At 43.5% G+C, this 17,732-nt stretch overlaps 2 protein-coding genes across 5 annotated transcripts in view; both read left to right on the forward strand.

Annotated features, from left to right (window-relative positions):
* Positions 1–2,316, forward strand: part of PAMR1 (peptidase domain containing associated with muscle regeneration 1) — a 59,612-nt gene extending 57,296 nt beyond the window's left edge. For both annotated transcript variants that reach the window (XM_027882182.1, XM_027882183.1), the window contains one exon: positions 1,265–2,316. In XM_027882182.1, coding sequence (XP_027737983.1) covers positions 1,265–1,801 — 537 coding nt within the window. In that variant the 3' untranslated portion in view covers positions 1,802–2,316. The remainder of the gene's footprint in view (positions 1–1,264) is intronic.
* Positions 2,317–6,285: 3,969 nt separating this feature from the next.
* Positions 6,286–17,732, forward strand: part of SLC1A2 (solute carrier family 1 member 2) — an 89,931-nt gene continuing 78,484 nt past the window's right edge. The window contains exon 1 of one of the 3 annotated variants that reach the window (XM_027882188.1): positions 6,286–6,862. In XM_027882188.1, the coding sequence (XP_027737989.1) occupies positions 6,846–6,862 (17 nt within the window). In that variant the 5' untranslated portion in view covers positions 6,286–6,845. Of the gene's footprint in view, positions 6,863–8,855; positions 9,083–17,732 lie in introns of those variants that run through there. The other 2 variants (XM_027882184.1, XM_027882187.1) reach the window with 2 other exon arrangements.

Below are 17,732 nucleotides of genomic sequence, written 5' to 3' on the forward strand. Positions count from 1 at the left end.
AAATGATGAGCACAGATAGCTACTGATCCCACCTGTCTTGTGTGGGGAGAAAAAGTTTACACTTTGAGCAATATAACTCTTTTACATGCTGTTATTCAAAATGCATATCTAGAGAGTCAGCTGACAGAACTGCCATGGCACAAGAAGGGTACATGCTGTAATTCATTAAATTCCTCAGTGCTGTCCAATTCATACATTCACTCCCTAACACAGAACATTAGGAAAATAGCTCAGGTTCTATGAGCCATAATGTCTTGAGTGATATTGCCACAAAAAAAAGGAGAGGAGATGCCAGCTACTGTCAAAATTGATTAGCATAATTTATGAGGGAAACACTTGTGCTCTAGATCCTGGTTTGATGCCATGAGCACATTTCACTCCTCAGCCCCAAGGCTGTATAGCTCTAAACTAAAAAGAAGTTTATGTCCGACTTCAACTCCAAAAATAGCACCTTGGGCTCATTTAGTGGTTTGCTTTTTTCATGTAGAACTAGAAAGGCTGAACTCAAAATGAGAAGAAATGCAGCAATTTTGGGTGCATGTGTCTCTTTTGTGTGTGCGTGTATTTGAGTTAATGAATGGATTTTATCCAAGAAATCATAATTAACTTGATTCTTTCTCCCCTGCCCCCCTTTTTAGTTTCATTTTCTTTCTCTAATCCCATCTTTTTCATACTTTTCCTGTAAGAAAACATATATCTATTTTTTTTACAGTATTTCCTTATAGGAACCCTGTCTGTTCTTGTAGAGTTTCATTAAGGAAATGAGCAGGAAAGGTTTGGCCCCAATATTATGTAATGTATTGTTAGTATCTTTTTTTGGTGGGAAGATAGTTGAATTTCAGTAAGGTAACATTTTAATTGGAAGCCCCTCCTCCATCCAAAATCTACAGGCTGAAGGTGACATGGCAGTTAAAACCTTTTCAGTAAACAGTCAAAAACCTTGAACTGCGTGTTAACTCCCCATTTTGCTGAAAATGTCCTTGACTGCTTTTGATTAAGAAGTGTCTCATGCAATAAAAACTGTCCTGAAATCCTAGTCAAATTAAAAAAAAAAACAAAGTCAGAAGATGCTCAATCTCTGCATGTTTCTCTTTTGAGTAAACACCATGGTGAAAGAACAGCATAGGGGAGGGCAGAGGAGAAGTGGGGATAGAAGAGAAGTATGCAAAACAAATTAAGATGTGTTTCAGTAGTATGGAAAGAGTGCTGGCAACTTGGCATTCCTGTTAACTCTACAATTCTTGCTATTCTGTTTCCTCCCCAGATTTCTGCCATCATAGTGCATCCCAATTACGACCCTATATTACTCGATTCTGATATAGCTATCATAAAACTCTTGGACAAAGCCAGAATCAGCAGTCGTGTTCAACCCATTTGCTTGTCATCTACTCATGACTTGACTACATCCACAGAGGATTTAAAGATAATGGTTACTGGCTGGAAAGTATTGGCTGACATTAAAGATCCTGGATATAAGAATGACACAATCCGCATGGGTGCTGTTCAGATGGTGGATTCACTGTTATGTGAACAACAGTATGAGGATAACGGCATACAAGTCAGCATCACTGATAGTATGTTCTGTGCCAAACAAGACCACACAGCCTTTTCTAATATCTGCCCTGCTGAGACTGGTGGGATTGCAGCCATAACTTTGCCAGGAAAAGCATCTTCTGAGCTAAGGTGGCACCTGATGGGATTAGTGAGCTGGGGTTATGATAAAACTTGCAGCCTAGGACTCTACAGTGGCTACACCAAAGCTCTTCCCTTCAAAGACTGGATTGAGAGGAACATGAAATAAAAATCTGTGTCTGGAAATGGCATTTTGTAATATAATATCTCTCTCAGTCTCTGCTGTTTTAGGCTTCTCATCCCAGTGATGAGACACATTTGGGATAAGTTTAAGGTAGACAGCCTGGTAAGTTGTCCTAGGATCAGATGCTTCATCAGGCTACTTTTACTTAACCCATGACAGAGGGTCTTAGTGCATGAGAAGTTTTGCTATATTTGGTCTGTCTCCCCTGGTGGGAGGACAATGCTCCTGAGTCTGACATACAGAAACAGGACAGTAAACTCGGTCTGAAATTTATCTGTAGTGTGGAGTCCCCTGGAGAAACTGATGGTAAGCCTCTCCCAAAGATCTGTGTGACTGAGTGGATTAAGAGTGTAGAAAGAGGAGCCTGAATTCATAACAACGGATGGTCTTGTTACGGTATGTGCTGTCTGTATTGCCATACTACAATGTAATCTTTTTCCCTCTCAAGTACTTTACACATTTAAATAAACCATGGTTTGTTTTTTTAACCTACATACTCATGTCTGACATTGTTTAGATTCATTGTTGCTTTATCTGTGTCACACTCTAGGAACTCTCTACTGCCCTTGTCTACTTGCACATGACTCTCACTAGGAACACTTCAGGACTCTAAAAGGCAGAATTAGCAGAAAATTCAATGACTATATGAATTATAGGATTTTTTTTTTTTTATTAATAGATCCAGTGCTGCTATTGTACATGAGCCTACAATGAAATGTACAAGGGAGTTCTCTTCCATCTTGTATTCTAAACAGATGAAAACACAAAACATAATCTAAATACCTTTTTTCCAAGGGGATTTCAAAGAAATAAAAGTCTCAGGAAACTTCTAGTTTCCATCAGTTCCTACACCTTTGTGGCAAAACTGCTCCTCTGTAGTCTTCAGCGTGAAGAGTAATGTCCAGGTCTCACACTTAGCAGATGTTTTTCTTAAACTGAGGCTGAACTGTCTGACATCGAAGGGTACGATTCTCCCATTGGGCATGTTGTCCAGGGGAGACAATTGGGTGTCCTCATGGTCCTTATCACTGCTCTTTCACCAAATCATTCACTATTCTCTACTCAGTCATGGCTGAAGACTAGGAATTAACCCTAAAAAAGTTGGGGAGAAGAGACAGTAACAACTGTCTCCCTTGATAAGTTATATATGACCAGTTATATATATATATATAACTCCTTGTTAAGTTATATATGACCATATGACAACCTGCAATTTGAAGAGCCTTCAAATAATTACAGTGCCCAAACCAGTTCACAGCAATAGCTGGATGTGAAGGCTGGGAATCTGATGAAAGGATTTAGTACTCTTACCAAGAAGAACTCAGATCCTGAAGTTACGTTCTGCCCAGCCTATTGCATGGCTATGGCAATTGTAAACTATAAAGTCTGATTTCAGCTTTGATTCTCTAATGCTGTAAAATCTTGTTAAGAGTTTTGTAGCATTCAGTAGTTTCCACCCATCTTTGAATCTGAAAATTGCTGCTAATAGGACAATTAGTATTGGACATCATTCCATGTAATTTATTTTTTACTTTACTGAGCAAAAATACTTAATATGTTATGCTTTTGCACTTTTCTTGTTTTCCCTGACAACAGGACCAGGTGATTTTACTTGAATCGATTACTTTAAAGCTAAAACCAAAGTATATTGCTTCTCTTTATCTTGTTTGTCCATCTCCTCCTGCCAGGAGATTATGCTTGGCTGACAAACTGCATGGCAACAACAGCAACAAAAATTCTGAATTAAATGTGAAAAATATGACGCGTGTCATTCCTCTGCTGGGAGGAACATGTGCCAGTGAATGTGTGGTACTCCCCCACTGACAGCATGGGTTAGATGAAATTAGGTGTCAGTTTTGGAGAAGCACAAACTTGCAGAAAGTCAACATGTGTTTCTTCCTAACACTATTGACAAAGAATGAAATGAGAAAGCTCTTCCATGATTACATTAAATGGTAGTCTCTACACTCTAAATAATTATTTAATTATCTAATGATAAACAGAAATTATAAAGATCTGTGAGCTCGTTCTTTTCTCAGTTATGACGCTATGACTGCATTGCTCTCCATAGCATTATCATTCTCCACTGCTATAACAGAGAGAGAAAATGCCCTAAATGTTTTTCTCTCCCTTTAGGATTCGTCCAGTCCACACAGATCTGCAGAAGTCTGTTTTAATTACAGCTTTAGCCCTCACTCTTCTCATTTTACTAAAGATCAGCCATGACTAGTATTTACCAATCCTTTAACTCCTCTTCAGTCTTGAATCCCATCCCCATTTGGCTTCAAATCACTCACAGATCTGGCAATGAATAGCTGAAAGTTTCTGGGCTTGGGCAGCAACAATATAGCTGTTCACTGGTTGTGTATCACACAAAAGTACATTCTTGAAGAGAAACTTGTAGGAATTCATGGAATTAAAATCTCAGTAGGTTGCTACAGCTGTGCAAGCACAGCACCATTCAACCTTCCTTCCTTTTACAGTCATGATGCTCTTCAAAGAAAACAGAAGCAAGAAAATGGCCAGACATCTCTCAACCCCAGGACAGAGATTTTACCATAGTCCTTTATAGAAAGAAGACTTGGTTGCAGCATATGGTTCTATTTCTGGACCTCAGTGTTTGAATCCTAGATTCAAATCTGGCTACCTCTAAACGCAGACATGGTGTTTTATTTCTATTATTATGTATTCACATGTACAAGTGAGCAGTCATATCAACATATCCAAGCACCTGTACCCATGTCTAGGAATTACAAGTCAGCTTGCCCATCCTTTCTGTCAGGCTTACCCGCAGTAGTTTCATGTTCACAGCCTCAGCAGAACTGTGCAGGGGTTAGCATCTAATGCCAAAAATGAGGAAAAATAGGGATGAATATCTGAAAAAAAAGTGCAACCTGTGAGTTGGAATCACTAATCCCTTTTGATTGCTAGGCTCTGTTTTTAAGATATAAAAGTATTTCAAACATCCCTTTCTAAACAGGTGAGGATTTGTGCCATCTGTTGGAGAAAGGGTGTGAAATAGCACAACATGGATAGCAATTCATTTTCCCTCCAAGGAAAAAGAGCTGTGGATTCTGGAAAGGCCATAAGGATATTGCTATGGAAAGAGGAGAGCAAAACACTCTCTGCATTCTTGTTCACTCCAGTGGATTTATACTTCTTCCTTTGTATGTTTTTTGGGCTGTATTAAATTACTTCCAAAAGCCTGTGTGCTTAGCTGAAAAACAGCACTGAAAGGAAATGGACATACCAAGTACAAGCTCTTTTCAGGCACCTTCAGTGACTCTTGTAGAACTGCCATTGTAAATTGTTTCCAGTGAAAATCTACGTCCATAGTAAGATTACGAGAAAAAAAATGTGTATTTGATTAGGACTTGGGATTGCGCATAGGCTGCATTCTGCCATTTTCAAGGGCAAGTACTGGAATTGGCTTGGTTGCAGGAAAGGCATCCTTGGGGAGCGGGAGTGGTGAGCACGGTCAAGTTGGCTTTGCTCAGCTGGGCAATCCCTGCAGCCTCGTGGCTCCTAATCATGCCGGGGAGCTTCCCTCGTGGCTGCTGGCTCCCTGTGCCACCTCCTTGGTACAGAGGAGACAAGCTGTGGCAGAAATGCTTGTTCCCTGTGAATCGGGACACCAGGTTGGTCAAACTTGGATGGAAAGGCACCAGTGAGGTTGGCAGGCTTGACACGAGAGCGAAGGTGTGTGGCAGTGCCACGACCTCCTGTGCCCCAGTACACGAGTGCGGGTATTGAACAGGACGAGAACTTCGTCCTACGCTGCAAACACGGCCCGGGCAACCCCGGAGCCCACCGGGCCGCGGCCACGCGCGGCATCCCCGCCGGGCCGGGGCGGGGCGGGGCGGTGGCGGGCGGTGCAGGTAGGGACGCGGGGCGGGCCCAGCCGAGGACAGGGGAGAGGTTGCGGCCACGGGCGGGCTGGCAGCCGCTCCCGGGTCCAGGTCGGAACGGGCCAGGCCCGATCGCGCCGGGGCCGAACCCGCGGGGCGCGGGCGGCAGGTGGGGCCGCGCCAGCCGCACCTCCCCGGCAGGGGGCAGCACCGCCCCGCGCGGCCGCGCCGCGCCCTGCGCGTCCCTGCGGGCGGGGAGGGGGCCTCGGTGCTGCCGCGGGTGTGTCCCGGCCGTCCCGGTGGGACAGCGCGGAGCTGGGAAGGGCTGGGCGGCCCGGGCCGCTCGGGAGGGTGCTGCCGCCTCGGCGCGGCGGGGCAGGTGCCGCGGCTGCGGGGGCGCAGGCGGGGAGGCGAAGGCGCCCCTCGTCCGGCCGAGCGCCGTCCGCTCTCCGGGGGACGCGGGGGTGCGAGGGGTCAGCCGGACACCCAGAGCGGGTGTGAGTGTGAGTGTGTGTGTGCCTGTCTGTGGTGTTCGCGCCTTCCCGCGCCTCCCGGCCGGCTCCCGGGAGTCCCGGCGGGCCGAGCCTGCCCCGGGGAGGCGGTGGCGGCCGCGCCGAGCGGGGCAGGTCGCGGTTGGCGGCGCCCGGCCCTCCCCCTGCGAGGGGCTCGCCGACCCCCCCCGCCGCTGTCAAGGAGCTGTTGGGGGGGATTTATAGGAGTAACAACGGCTCGTGATGTCAGCCCGTGCCTAAAATAGAGAGGGATTGACTGCAAATCCACGGCTCGAGGGCTAAAACCTTCCAATCCAGCCTCAGCCAGCGCCGCGCCGATGTGAAGTCGCCCCCCACCTCCCGCTCGCAGCCGCGCACACACGCACACGCTCCCCGCGGCGAGGGGAGGGCGCCGGGGATCGCAGCTCAGGTGCCAGCGCCTCCTCGCCCCGCCGGCCACTGCTGGGCGGCCGCGGGGCACCGACAGCCTGCTCTGGGACGGCGGGGTGGGGAACAGCCGAGGTGCGGAGCTGCCGGATCCTCGCCCTGCGGAGCCCCCAGGATTACAAGGAATTGCGTGCTCCTTCCCAGACGTGAGCGAGGGTTATACCAAAGAGCCAACCTCCGTCGCGCCCTGCTGTCCAAATTAATCCCTTGGACTCTTGAGAAGACAGGGGGGTTTTCGGAACCATGGCATCGACAGAAGGGTGAGGGGGACCGTCTCTTGGGTGGGAGGAACGGGAGGATGGGGGAGATGCCCGGCATTGTTCTTTTGGTAACAGTTTCCTGTCATCTGTTTCATTGTTAATCCTTGCCCCTCGCCATTCCCTCACAGAATAATTAGGGAGCGAGAGGAAACGAGAAGCAGACTAGCCACATATAGAAGAGGGAGAGGGGAAAAAGAATTTCAAATATGAGCTACTGGAAACGTCTTGGTTTTTCTCCCATCACTTCTTTATTTAACCCCTGGAGGGCAGATCAAGCTTAAACCACCTGCCTGAAAGAAGTGTCCAAGTGAATGGTTAACTCAAGAGGGAGGGGGAAGCTGCTTCCTAGATATAATAGTAATAATAGTAGTAGTAGTAGTAATAATAATAATAATAATAATAATAGTAATAATAATAATTTCAAAAAGAATTGAGGACCTGTCCCCCCCAACCAGCCCTTAAAAAGGCAACAAACAAATCCAACTTCTCAACTTGAGGAGTTGTGCAATTTTGTAGTTCTGTGCCAAATGCGTTACAGTGCTAGCAAGAGAAATGCTGGGAAGGGCAAAGGGTTCTACAAGAGGCTTTACAGAAAAGCAAACAGTTCGGCTCTGGTAGTGTCTCTTGGAAGGAAACCATTCTACCTACCCATACCAGGATTGCAAGAATCAGCCACTTAATTGCTCTCTGATAGGGCTGGGGACTTCTTTAGTTTATAGAGTAACTGGTAGTAGGAAAGAAAAGAAAAGGTTTCTTTGATCTCTGCTTGCCCTCTTATAACACTAGCTAGTATTAGACTGTGTTTAGTGTGAGCCTCCCCTTTATCCCTGGATGTTGTCATGTTGTATCAGCATGATCTGCTCTCGATAGGACTCTTTGAGGACAGAGTGCAAAAGGGAACTCAGTTTATATTGCCTTTGTGTCTCAGGCTGAAAGACTTGCTGAGTTGATTTAAATAACCCAACACATGTCTGGGAGGGTGTGCACACAAGTGTCCCGTTACCTGGTCGGAAGAAGGAACTGGCTCTCTGTGCAGTGGCCCCCAAGCAGTTGGCTTGGGAGGAGTGGAAGGTTAGAAAGTACTAGTTTAGGTTGCTTTAGAAAAAGGACAATCCCCCAGTCTGACAAAGCGCAAATCTGTAAGGCTCTTCTGGCTTTTCATAGGACTGTGACAGAAGCAATAAATTTACCATTTGCTATTGCCTTGCCTTTGCATGGAATTTTTGCACTAAATTTATACCATTTTGTTTTAGTAGCAGCCCAGCAATTTAATCTGCCCTATATAGCATTTCCTCTGACAATTAAATCACTTAATTAGGTGCTGTCAACAAATGATCAGAACCATGAGGAAGACGCTCAGAGATGGAAGAATGAGCCTACATCCATAGGGTTGCAGCTGCGTCCCTTCTGTATCCTTGAATTACCCCAACTATCATTCTCCTCTGGATGCTGTGGTCACCTGCTGTTTGTATTCCCACATAAGGTGGCTGTAGAGATCTGTGCTTGTTTTGGACCAGTGGGGGAATGTGGGATTTGTTGTGCAGGAGTTTAATAAAAGGGAGACATGACAAGAGGTGGCTGTGTTAGAGAGATCTGCCAGCTTTGGATGAAAGAAGGTTTTAAATGTGTGTAGAAAGAGAGATACTTTTAAAACAAGTTAGATAAGCAAATGTAATAAGAAAGATCAGAGTGCCAAAACCAAAAAGGTTTCAGTGGATGGATGCTCTTGCTTTCCTTATGGAACAGAGCTAAATAGTCAAGATGAGAAAAGACAAAGTTTAGGCCTTGCTTTCAAACCTTTTAGGAAATTTACCTAGATTAAGACAAGCTGAAACTGTTGTTTGATATAATTCAACTAGTGGTTGGTGATAACTGAAGGAGGTATGGAAAACAAGTCAAGTGGGAAGCATTCCGCTTGTCAATCCCTTTTTACCGGTGAGAATCAGTTCCAAAACTGAATTGTCATCTTTCTCTTGCCTCAAGTAAAAAGCTGAGGATGGAGATTAGCTTTCACTCTGGCGTAAAGGTCAGCAAACTGAGGCATCATAAGGATCATCAGGGAAAGTGAACATTAACTGGACCTTGTTCAAGAAGGCTTTCCACCAGCAGTGGCACAATGTGAGAGCGGTAGCAGAGTGTGCCTGTTGCTGCAAGCAGAGCAGTGTATCTCAGGGATACAGAGGTACATTGGAGAAAGACCTCCTGGAGGTGGGGACAAAGGTATTGTGTCTGGTGGCTCTCGGGACATTCAGCTATATATGTTAGTTGACATCAGAAATATATAAATGCTTTATTTTGTGGTGATAAAACTACTCCAACCACAGTCAATTTTTGCAGTGAGTTATTTTGCCTCTAACAGGGGAGCTTACATAAAATCTCCAAAGTGAGGATGTCAGGGATGTGACAGGTTACTTGACGGATAACAAAAGGCATACATACACAGGGGGAGGTAATTCTGTATTCCATGGTTATGAAGCAGTGGTCACTTAAAGCTGAGTTTTGCTAGGAAAGATTTCCTTGTCTGCATCTTTCCAATCATTATTTGCTTTTCTTTCAATGTCTTGTTTGGTTATGCTTATCCATGTATAGAAATTTGCTGCACAAATCTTTCTGTTCCAGGAGGATGGTAGACAATGAGAAACTTCAACTGGTAGAAAGGGAGAAAGGAAGTGTTCAACAACATGGTGAAGTCAGACCCATGCATCCTCTGAGTCTGTCTTACTGTTGTTTCAGCTAGTGGGGTTTTGGGTGACTGTCGAATTCACTGTCTCTATCTTGATGGTTAAGTCTTTCTTTCACGAAATCCCCTGATACAATTCTCATTACTAAGATGGACTTTTTGTGTTTAGTGCATGCTGAAAATGGAAAATAGCTAGTTCAAGGAGGAAGGGCTAGCACCCAGTATTGGTACTGTTCAGGGTTTCTTGGTTTTATGTTCTCTGTTTAAATGTCCTCTGCTGGCCACGACTGCAGGCAGGTGCTGCTGGGAGATCTGGCCTTCTTACCTGTGCTGGCATTGCCTTTCATGAATGCTTGGTGTGGTTCAAAGATTCCACAGCATTAGTTTATATTTGCAGATTGTGGTGTCTGACATAGGGCTCACTATGCAGTAGGTTGATCTATGGAGATTTACCATAGCAGAGCATTTCAGCATTTCCATTACTTTTAAGGGTCTTGACAGAACCTGAAGGTTAAAAGAGATTGACTCTGATCCAGTTGATGCCCATGCCTGCCTTCAGACCTTTGAGCAAGGTCCTGAACACCTTGCTTCATGTGGTTTTATTATGGCTCTCATCTCTCACTTCAGTGTTACTGTTCAAAAGGGAAAGAATGCAGTACCTGACTACTGATTTGTTTTGTTGTTTTTTTTTTAAATAAAAACCCCACAGATTAGTCTAATCTAGAGATAGGTTTTAGATGTTAAATCAGCTTTGTAACTCAGATATTAAACCTTGAGTATTTAAGTTACTTGTTTTACTTATTTGAGTATGCTGATTTAAATCCTCTAAAAACTTAGAGATCTGTTTGTATTTTGTATGCCTCTAAAGAGTGGGAGTTTCAGGTGTGAAGTCTGGATTTGGGTCTGTTCCTTCAAGAATACAGCCACTAGGAGACACTGTCACTGCATCTGTAGTAGCAAATTAAGCAGAGACAGAGCAGGTTTCTGAGCCAGGAGCTCGACCCTCTGTGTGCAGGTTGGCCTCAGAGCAGCCCACAGTGGTCTGGCCAGGCACCCCTCTCCCAGTCCGCAGGTGTAGTTAGGGAATCAGTGTGGGCCAGGGGGCATTCCCGGTGGACAGTTTGGATATGGTCACCATATTTTGGAGAGTTTGACAGTACTGGTGTGGGCTCCTCCATATCCGTTCCCAGTCCCAGGGGAGGTCTGTGGAAAGCCCAGAGATTTTGCCTGTGGTACACAGTTAACGGGCCAGTCTGGGTGTGCATGTGGAGGCACCCTGCTACAAAACAAATCCAGTGAAGTGGAATAGTCTGAAACATTATTATGTTTGATAGACAGAAGTCTGGGTAATTGCTTAGCATCGTGGTTTGACTAGTGAAATAGTTTCAAGTGCTTCTCAGTTTTATGTACACTTAGTATAAATGGTGTTTATGTAACATGAAATGGCACAAATGCAGTGCTCCCATTCTGTTCAGAGTAGTACATAAACTGCATGGAAGCTTCAGAGATCCCTGCTCTGGTATTTGACTTTATCAATATCACACTTAACAAGAAAAAAACCAAAATAAAACAAAAAAACTCATCTGTGGTCCATTCCTACTCTCCAAATTTGGTTGTTCCTACATCGTATTTCTATAGATACTTTATCTTCATCCGAAGTTGCACTGTCTGTGAAGCTGCAGTTCCAGCATCATCAGTACTCTTTGTCTGTACTACTGGCAAATAATAAAAATTTGGCCCAGACCAGGGAGCATATTTGATTTCTTTAAAATTAGCCACAGCATATAGTAGGGAACTTACATAGGTTTTATATTATCTGTAGAAAGATGGCTATTAGTCAGTTCAACATAAGTTAACACAGGAGGCACAAATAATAAATACTTACCTGGCATCAAGCCCTGTGAATAGAAGTTAAGCTGTCAACATTTTTTAAACCAATTTGAACTTTAGGAATTAAAGTACTACACAGGATTATTTTTTTAGTCATGCATCTGTGGTGGGTTTGGATCTTGGAGTAAGAATCATAAGCCATTTGTTGCATTGTCAAGACAAACCCTGAAAGGGAGATTTCCAGTATTTATTATGCATCTAGCCTGGAGACAACAGGACACACCTAGGTGAGTCAGAAAAACTAACTTTGGATTTCATGGTAGGGTTCAGGCGCCTACATAGGGGAGTGGGGTTACAGGATCTGACACAATATGTACAACAAGCACACCCACAGATTTCTTGACATTTGAGTTCTTATTCTGTAATTTACCCACAGAATTTCTCTACATGGAAACTTGATGAATTATTCTGGCACAAATATCTAGATATTTCAGAGGATGAAATCTGCCAAGTGCTCTTGCTCTTATTTTTATGCAGGATTTGACCAGCATCAACATAGGATAGAGATGTTTTACCCTATGCTCTTAGACATTTTTCAGGACAGATGGGGAGGATGTAGCCTGTTAATTAGACATATCAGCTGTGGCTCTGACCTCATTTCACTGTGGACAATTGCAAATCTCTCATCAATTTCCATGAAAGAGAATTAGGCTTTTCAGGGGATAACTCATGCTCGTGTTCCTTAAAACCAGCCTAAGGACACGATGGTTCTCATGGCCCCAGCCTTCGATCTGACCATGAGGTACACTTTCAAAAAGAAGTTGTTACCTAGACGTTAGCTCCGTTTTGTACAGAGTCCTTTTATAGACACACAAGGATTAATATACTTCTTATATGGTCTACAGGGACTTATTTATTCTGAACTTTTTGGAAAAAGCACGTTATAGTATTGGATTAGATATACAAAGCAAAAAGGGAGATCGTGCTTCCGTAAAAAATGTTTTCAAAAGACTGTCTTACCATAGGTTTCTGTGAGATAAACACATATGTACAAGAACGTGCATGCAGATGTATGTGTTCAAGTGCCCTAAGAACTCAGCATATGAAGCGGTACTGTATAGCTATACTAGCAAATTACTGCATTTAATTTTCGTTTCTTCATTTTCCTGTTTCCCCTTGATCTACAGGCTGTCCCAACCAAGATTCCTAATATTTCCTAATAAATCTGTGTTTAAAGGTCTGGGTTTTTTTTAAAAGAGGCTGTCATTAAAGCTCTATCCTCTCACCTCTGTGGCATTGTTGTTGGCATGGGGGTTCTTTCTTGGTGTAGATGACAATGGGGACACTGGAACTCTGTAAGTAGGAGAGTGCAGAGTCCACACTAACACTGGCCTGCAGTATTAGGCTATCTCTGCAAAGAGTTGGTGTCATACAGAAGCATTCTGTGTGCTTGGGAGGGGTGTGGAGTAAAGGCACAGTGCTAACAAGATGGCCTTCATCTGCAGCACCTTCTCATATAATACCTTTTCTTCTTCTGTGTGATTTACATCCCTTTCCCAAGGAGAATGTGTTGCAATACCTCCTATTTAGAACAACTAATTGTATGAGTTCTTGAAAATGCTGGCTGGGTGTGTCAAATCCATCATCTCTGTTATTGTCCATCTGCTAATGAAACTCCTCTCTTGCCAACTCAGTACAGTAGTTCACACAATTTTAGCCTCCAGCTCATTAGTTTAAAATGCTATTTCCAGAGGCAACAAGCAATAAAAGTAAGTGTGCTTTTATATATTTAATCCTACTTCTGTATTAATTTAAAGCTTGTTGGTGTATTTAAAGTTTTAAGACAATTAACTACAATACATGTTTCGGTGCTTAGGAAGAAAAACAGACTTAAGTTCAAAGATCATCATAATTTCTAACTTTTATCTCCAACGTGTTTAGTTCCTGCATAAGCAATTCCAAATTGGGTATTCTTATGAGGAAGAACATAAAAGAACCAAGGCGTAAAAGATGGCTAATTGCAGGCATCTTTAGGAGAACAGCGTGGAATTAAAAATGCAGTATTTCAGGTTCACTGATGTGTCAGAGGAATCAAATAAATTTAAGCATTTTAAATAAAATACAATAGAACGAGATTTTAAAAATTAAAAACATTTAATTTTTACTTTTCAAAAACAAATGCTTAGCTTCAATTTCGAAGACTAAAGTGATAGGGCCTCCAATATGGAGGAAAAGATTTTGCTGTGTAGTAAGGAAACATTTTGAGTAATCAAAAGCAATATTTGTCTTTTTTTGTGTTTGCTTTTTTATTTTTTTTTATTTTGTTGGCAAACTCAAAACATATCTTTTTTTAGTGTGACTGCAACTGATCAATTTCCTGACTTTTTAAAAATGGAAACACCATGTTAAAAATCAGTAATTTTTGCAGGCTGCTCTCAGCTTTGTGGATTTTTTTCCTGTTTATCAACATGAGTTAAACTCTGGGCTATTCCTGTAAGCATTTAAATTTATAAAGAATCATAGAATCAAATACGAATTTGGGTTGGAAGGAACCTTTAAAGTTCATCTAGTCCAAATCTCATGGAACGAGTGGGGCCATCTTCAACTAGATCAGGTTGCTCAGAGCTGAGTCCAACCTGACCTTGAATGTTTCCAGGAAAGGGGCATCATCCATCATGTCCCTGGACAACCTGTTCCTATGTTTTACCATCCTTATTATAAGAAACTTTTTTCTTATATCTGATCTAAGTCTACCCTCTTTTAGTTTAAGTGCGTTATCCCTTGACCTATCACAACAAGCCCTGCTAAAAACTCCGTGCCCATCTTTTTTGGAAGCCGACTTTAAAACTGAAAGGCTGTAGTAAGGTCTCCCTGGAAACGGGAGAACGTCCGTGGGCTGAACATCCCCAACCCTCTCAGCCTTTGCTCATAGGAAAGGTGCTCCAACTCTCTCATAATTTTTGTGGACCTACTCTAGCTCTACGCTTTTCCTGTGCTGAGAGCTCCACAGCTGGACAGAGTACTCTATGTGGATTTTCAGGAGAGCAGAGTTGACAAGGAGAATCACCTCTTTTGACCTGCTGGCCACATTTCTTTTGATGCAGCTCAGGATGGATTTCTGGGCTGCAAGTGCCCAGTGTTGCCTCGTGTCCAGCTTTCCATCCACCAGAATTCCCAAGTCCTTCTTGGCACAGCTGCTCTCAAGTTCTTCTCCCAGTCCATATTCATGTCTGGGATTGCTCTGACCCAGGTGCAGCACCTTGCACTTGGACTTGTTGAATATCGTGATCACCTTTGAGATCATTGTGTGCAGACATAAACCTACCACTGCCACGTCCACCACTAATCCAGGTCCCAAAGTGTCACATCTACACATCTTCTAAGTACCTCCAGGGATGGTGACTCAACCACTTCACTGAGCAGCCTGTTCCAATGCTTGACAACCCTTTCTATGAAGAAATTTTTCCTAATATTTAATCTAAGCCTCCCCATTTCCTCTTGTCCTACCACTTGCTACTTAGGAGAAGAGAGTGACCTCCACCTGTCTACAGCCTCCTTTTAGGGAGCTGTAGAGAGCAATAAAGCCCCCACTGAGCCTCCTTTTCTCCAGGCTAAATAATCTCATTTCTCACAGCTGCTCCTCACAAGACTTGTGTTCCAGCCCCTTCACCAGCTCTGTTGACCTTCTTTGGAGGCCCTCCATTGCCTCACTGTCTTTGTTCCAATGAGGGGCTCAAATGTCAATACAGTACTCAAAGCGTCATTTCTGTTGTCCATCTTTTCTTTTTAGTCCTCCATGGCTTCCATTTTGTCTTTTTTAATAATAATTCTCTTTCCCTGTCGCTTTGGCACTGATGATTTATCTAGGGTGTCTGTGAAAACAGCCAGTTGAGATGAGGTTATGCCAAGTCTCTGTGCTTCAGTACTGCTCTATTTAGTTTGGAGTAAACCGTTTCTTCTTCTCTGGCTGCATACAAATGCATTTTTGATTCTGTCTTCAGGTGGTTCACTGGTGTTGCTTCCAAAATTTCCAAGAAGTTTTGACCTTTTTTTTCTGTCAATTTCACAACCTGTTAGTATATTTTGCAGTGTTGATTTTCACAACTGCAGTTTTTCATTGTTGGTTTTTAATACTGGTAACCATATCTAGGCATAGGGCCTGCCTGCCTGACTCTGTTTGAGGAGCATCATGCAATTGCCACTGCCAAAGTCAGGGTCCTTGGGGCTCATTCCTGAATTGAGCCTTTTCTATTCTTTGATATCTCATTATGAATTGCATCCCTGATAAGAAGATAATGGACAGCACCTCTGAAGCAGGTATTTTGGGGCAAGTTTAAATTTAATCAATCATCTCTTTGGCATCTTGAGAATAATCAGTGATGTATCCGAGTGTAAAATCTGTGTGAATGGGAAGATGGTCAGTTTGGTACTAGAACACTTAGAAGATTAAAAGTAAAACCTGCATTCAAACTGCTACTTATCAAAAGTGTAAATACATTAATTTATTTTTTATATTTATCTCAGAGAAGACAGATAAATAGGTCTAAGGGGAGTTACATCACCTGCTAGTTCACATTTCTGTGTGAATCAAGTTAGTTTCACTTAGTGCTACTGCCAAATTTGTGCCTCACATCTGGGAGTGACTGCATTTCTGATTTACTTGTGTCCTCCTCAAGCCATACCGTGTGGTTTCCAGATGGTGGACTCATCTTCCCTGAGGCAGAAACCCCTGGTGTTTGCCTTTCCAACTGTTCATTGTACTTTCTGTACTGTCATTTACCCATCAGCTGAATTAAGATTGGATCTTGGAGATTTGCTCTCTCACAGGGACAATGACAGAGATTAAACAGTAAACAAGTCACGTGCACTTGTAAGCTTCTGACACACTACACATCATTCACAAAGGCTGTCTGGCAGGTGCTGTGAGCAAACCCGTTCGTTCCTACTCGTTTGGACAAGTGTGTCTGATGCAGCACCCTCCTAGAGGGATCAACTAACACTTGCGGCACGTTTCCAATCTGGAGGAGCAATATGATCAGGGACCAGTTTAGATCCTGAAGGTGATGTAACTGTATTAGCCCAGCATTGTATCCAAGCTAATGGCTACATCTTAGTCCAGCTAATTATCTCGGCTGCAGAGGAGCGTGAGTATGGATGTGCCAGGCTAGCACAGAGGCCGACACAGATACCCTTTATATACCAGGTTCAAACCATACAGAGTCTGAAAGCCTGTTTCTCAGTCCAAGGGAAAAAAATATCAGTGTTATTTCTGAGTATGAAAATTAGAGCCAGTGTTTGTGGGTGTTAAAAACCTCCGTCTAGGACCATGGCTTCCTTAATTAAAAAAATGCCAACGCATATGTAACATGTATCTGGGAATATGAGAATGGACTAGAGGCTCTTCAGAGGTCCCTTCCAACTTTAACTGTTCTGAGATTCTGTGCACCACAAATACACAGTATACAGTCATCTCCGTGCAGTGTCTTCATATCCTAGTTCTTGGCTATGGCTGTGAATCCATGTACTGTTGGCACACCATCCTGTAATGTACGCATCCATGTTACTGACTGTTCATGTGTTTGGCTTCAGGCTATGTATACATAAATAATAGTCCAGCCCAACAGAAATGCAGAGTCCTGATAAGTCCATACTGTAGTGGTTACTATGTGAAGAGCCTTAGGTTTGCTTCTTGTATTGGTTCTGGCTGAGCTTGAGCTCATTTCCCCACACAGCCCTCACAGTGTTGTGCTTTGCATTGGTAGCTAGAGTGGTGTTGATAACACATTGGTGTTTTGGCTACTGCTGAGGACAGCATCAGTACAGTAACATGCCTTCCTCAGTCGAGGGCAAGATCCTGGGAGGGGACCCAAGTAGTGCAGCTGACCCAAACTGGCCAAAGGGATGTTCCATACGATATGATGTCAGCTCAGATATAAAAGCTAAGGCAAGGAGCAGGAAGGCAGGCATTCATTGTCCAATGGCTGCCTGCTGAGAAACTATTATGTGTGCTATTTCTCAGAAGTGGCCAACCATCACTGGTGATGGGAAGTAGAGAATAAACCCTACTATCTTTCACTTCGCTTTTGCACACGCAAGCTTTTGCTTTGCTTTCACTTTAAATAAACAGCCTTATCCCAACCCACGAGTTGTTTTTTCCACCTTACTCTCTCCCCTGTCCAGCTGGGAAGGAGAGTGATAGGGTGGCTGTGTGGGCACCTACAATCCAACCAAGGTCAACCCACCACGCTCCTCTAGTGCATTTCCTCGTGTAGCTTAATCCAAAACTAATTCAGTGCATCTGCCCCAACACAGCTCTGCAAGGTGAACCAGGGCGCAGCAGGTGGGCATTTTCAGGAGGTT

This window comes from Empidonax traillii, unplaced genomic scaffold, assembly GCF_003031625.1.
Source record: "Empidonax traillii isolate 1590-97213 ecotype Southwest subspecies unplaced genomic scaffold, ASM303162v1 scaffold103:size1334136, whole genome shotgun sequence".
NCBI lineage: Eukaryota > Metazoa > Chordata > Aves > Passeriformes > Tyrannidae > Empidonax > Empidonax traillii.